At 46.6% G+C, this 3,447-nt stretch overlaps 1 protein-coding gene across 6 annotated transcripts in view; it reads left to right on the forward strand.

Annotated features, from left to right (window-relative positions):
- LOC122559118 (transmembrane and coiled-coil domains protein 1-like) overlaps nucleotides 1-3,447 on the forward strand; it is a 56,192-nt gene that overhangs the window by 40,544 nt on the left and 12,201 nt on the right. The window contains exon 1 of one of the 6 annotated variants that reach the window (XM_043708438.1): nucleotides 1,821-1,932. The exons of the other annotated variants lie outside the window; for them this stretch is intronic. Within the exon in view, the coding sequence (XP_043564373.1) occupies nucleotides 1,852-1,932 (81 nt within the window). The 5' untranslated portion in view covers nucleotides 1,821-1,851. Of the gene's footprint in view, nucleotides 1-1,820; nucleotides 1,933-3,447 lie in introns of those variants that run through there. 6 annotated transcript variants of the gene reach the window in all.

Below are 3,447 nucleotides of genomic sequence, written 5' to 3' on the forward strand. Positions count from 1 at the left end.
AGGGTCTTGTGTGTCTACAGAACACTGTCACAGTGGCCCCAGGGTCTGGTGTGTCTACAGAACACTGTCACAGTGGCCCCAGGGTCTGGTGTGTCTACAGAACACTGTCACAGTGGCCCCAGGGTCTGGTGTGTCTACAGAACACTGCCACAGTGGCCCCAGGGTCTGGTGTGTCTACAGAACTCTGTCACAGTGGCCCCAGGGTCTTGCTGTGTCTACAGGACACTGCCACAGCGGCCCCAGGGTCTGGGGTGTCTAAAGGGCACTGTTGCGGTTTCCTCAGGGTCTGGTTCATCTATAGGATAATGTGGCTGTGACCCCAGAGTCTTGTGTGGCTACAGGACAGTGTCACAGTCGCACAAAATCATAAAAATAAGTGGCAGGGGAGGCCATTCAGCCCTTTGAGGCTGTCCTACCATTCAATGATCATGGCTGATTGCCTGTCTCAGTACCGTATTCCTGCTTTCCCCCCCATACTCCCTGAAAACTTTAATATCAAAAAATGTATGGATGTCTCTCTCTTGAATGTACTCAGTGACTTAGCCTCCACAACTTTATATCGGGGAAAGTTCTACAGGTTTCTGACACTTTATCTTTCAACCAGAATCCCTGTCCACCTCTTAAACCGACCTTCCTTAGATAGGGAGACCACAACTGCACACAATATTCCCCCCAGGTGGAGACGCACCAAGGCCCTGTTTAACTACAGTACAACATCCCTACTTCTGAACTCAAATCATCTTTCAATGAAGGCCAGTATACCATTTACCTTCATAATTACTTGCTGCCCGTCTGCTTTCATTGACTGGTGTGTGAGGACACCCAGATCCCTTTGTATATCCACTGTCCCAAATCTATCACCACTTAAATAATACTCTGCCCCTCTGGTTTTCACACCAAAGTGTAAAACCCCATATTTAATCACATTTTGCTGTGTCTGCCACGTGTTTATTCACTCATTCAGTTTGTCTAAATCCTCTTGAAGCCTCCTTGCGTTCTGCTTACAATTCATAATCCCACTCTAGTTCTGTGAGGCCAGCAAATTTGGAAAAGTTGTATTTGGTTTCCCCCTTGATGGTTATTTATGTATATCATAAACAGCTGGGGCCCACGCACTGATCGTTGCCGTAGCCCACTAGTCAGGGTTTGCTGCTGAGAAAAATACCTGTTTACTCCCACCCTCTGTTTCTTGTTTATCAAACAGTTTTCAATCCATGCCCATCCAACGTGGTTTACATTTTCCCCACTTACTTCTTGTAAAGGAAACGTACCAAAAGTCTTTTTGAACCCCAGAAGTACCAATCCCAGATTCTGGTGTGTGTGCGCTGGACGACCTTTGGCTGAGATGGCGTTACGCTGCGATCTCAAACACAGTTTTTAATCAGAAAATCTATTTTATTTCTGAGCTGTCTCATTTTTGCGTCCAGCAGTGAGAGTACTGATAGGAAACTGTTACTGGTATCTGTCCCAGTATGCATCCTGTCAGGGCCTGCCTCGGTGTGTGTTCTCTGACCTGCGTGTCGTCCCAGTTTTGGTGCGTGCCTTGGTTTAGTTTGCCTTGCTGGTGCCAGTGCGCTCCCTGTCACTGTGTTGATTTGTACCTCATCCCTCCCTCTGTGCAGTCAATCCAGCCAGTTCTCAGGTGAGCCTGAGCTGACAGTGTTTACTTGGCTCACGCTCTGGGTGACATCATTTAGCTGCAGGCGGGTTGGAGGGTGTTCCATAGTTTCAGGTGAGCGTGTGGCTCACACGATTATGTTTTTGTAGCAGTTGTGTGGATATGTGAGTGAACAGTGCAGTTTAGGGTTGTGTTCAGTAAGAAGAACAAGAGGTGTCCTTCTTGGGGTGACAATGTACTGGAAGAAACAGCAACGGAGGTATCACAAGGTGAGGGTGAAGCAGAGCTGCTGCACGAAGCCTGCTTTCTCACTGGTGAGTTTGCTCACATTCGCGGTCTGTTTGTACTTTCTGAATGATCCGTTTGTGTTTGTGAAAGCAATATCCCATCGCCCTTATCTCCCACCCAGGTACATTTGCTGCCAGCCTCCTTGGATCCAGAATATCGAAACCTTTGTTCTCCCATATTCTCTGTCTGGAGGGAGATTTGGACAGTGGGCAAAGGTCAGGAGCAGGGAATCTCACTGATTTCTGCTTTCTGTCAGTAGTCCAGGGATCACTGGACAGTGATCAGGAGCAGGATCCATGGCTGATTTGCGCACTCTCTCCCTCTGTCTGTCTGTCTGTCTGTCTCTCTCTCTCTGTCTAACCCAGGGATCACTGGACAGTGATCAGGAGCAGGATCCATGGCTGATTTGTGCACTCTCCCTCTGTCTGTCTGTCTCTCTCTCTCTCTCTCTGTCTAACCCAGGGATCACTGGACAGTGATCAGGAGCAGGATCCATGGCTGATTTGTGCACTCTCTCCCTCTGTCTGTCTGTCTCTCTCTCTCTCTGTCTAACCCAGGGATCACTGGACAGTGATCAGGAGCAAGAATATTGGCTCACTCGCTTGATCGAAAGCTTCTAGTCCTGTGGGCGCTGAGATCTGGTGACTGGACCCTGCTATAGCTGCATCTGGCATTGCCGGCAATGTGTGCGGTGACAATTGGTGTTCAAACCCTTCATCAGCGCCACAAGGCTGTATGCCCAGAAATATTGACCCCTCGCCCACAAATATTGACTGACCCTGTCCTGCCTTTCACATTCTCTAGATTTAATTGGACTAACGCACTTCTTTATGAGAAGTGAAACTGAGCTGCTCCCTGCTCTAACTCAGTCAACCCTCAGGGTTAAACTACTCTTTGCTTTGTGCCTGTTATCTCTGCCAGATCAGTATTTTGTGATCACTTGGTTTCTATTAGCAGCAGCCCACTAGCTGCTCTCTCAGTGCAGCAGACTGACTGCAGATGAGGTGATCGAAACTAGTCCAGGAAGTGTTTTTTTTTTACAGCAACTCTCATTCCTTTCGTATGATTAATATATGTAACCAGACCAGGAAGAGGAACACTAACAGTGGTTAGTGGGGGTGTGTACACTGTCTGGAAGTCTATTACTGTATACAGCTCCAACAATTCACAGTACGATCTTTGGTGATTGTGATTTTCCTCTGTTCCTCTCTCCCTTTAGTCACTGATTTGCAGCTATTTCTGGGACATTACTTGCCTCCTCTATAGTGAAAATAGCTGTTCAATTCTTTGGCACCTCATTTTCTGTCATTAATTCTCAAGTCTCACTTTCTACAGGACTCTTATCAATTCTGCTTTCCAATTATTTATAGAAACGCTTATTACCTGTTTTTATATTTCTGGCTCATTTTCTCTGGTATTCTAATTTTTCCCTCCCTTTTAACTTTCTGATTTTGCTTGTCCAATCTTTTGACCCACCACCCGTCTTTGCACAGTTAAATGCTTTCTATTTAAGTTTGATGCTATTTTAACTTTTCTAGTTA

This window comes from Chiloscyllium plagiosum, chromosome 18 (assembly GCF_004010195.1).
Source record: "Chiloscyllium plagiosum isolate BGI_BamShark_2017 chromosome 18, ASM401019v2, whole genome shotgun sequence".
Lineage (NCBI taxonomy): Eukaryota > Metazoa > Chordata > Chondrichthyes > Orectolobiformes > Hemiscylliidae > Chiloscyllium > Chiloscyllium plagiosum.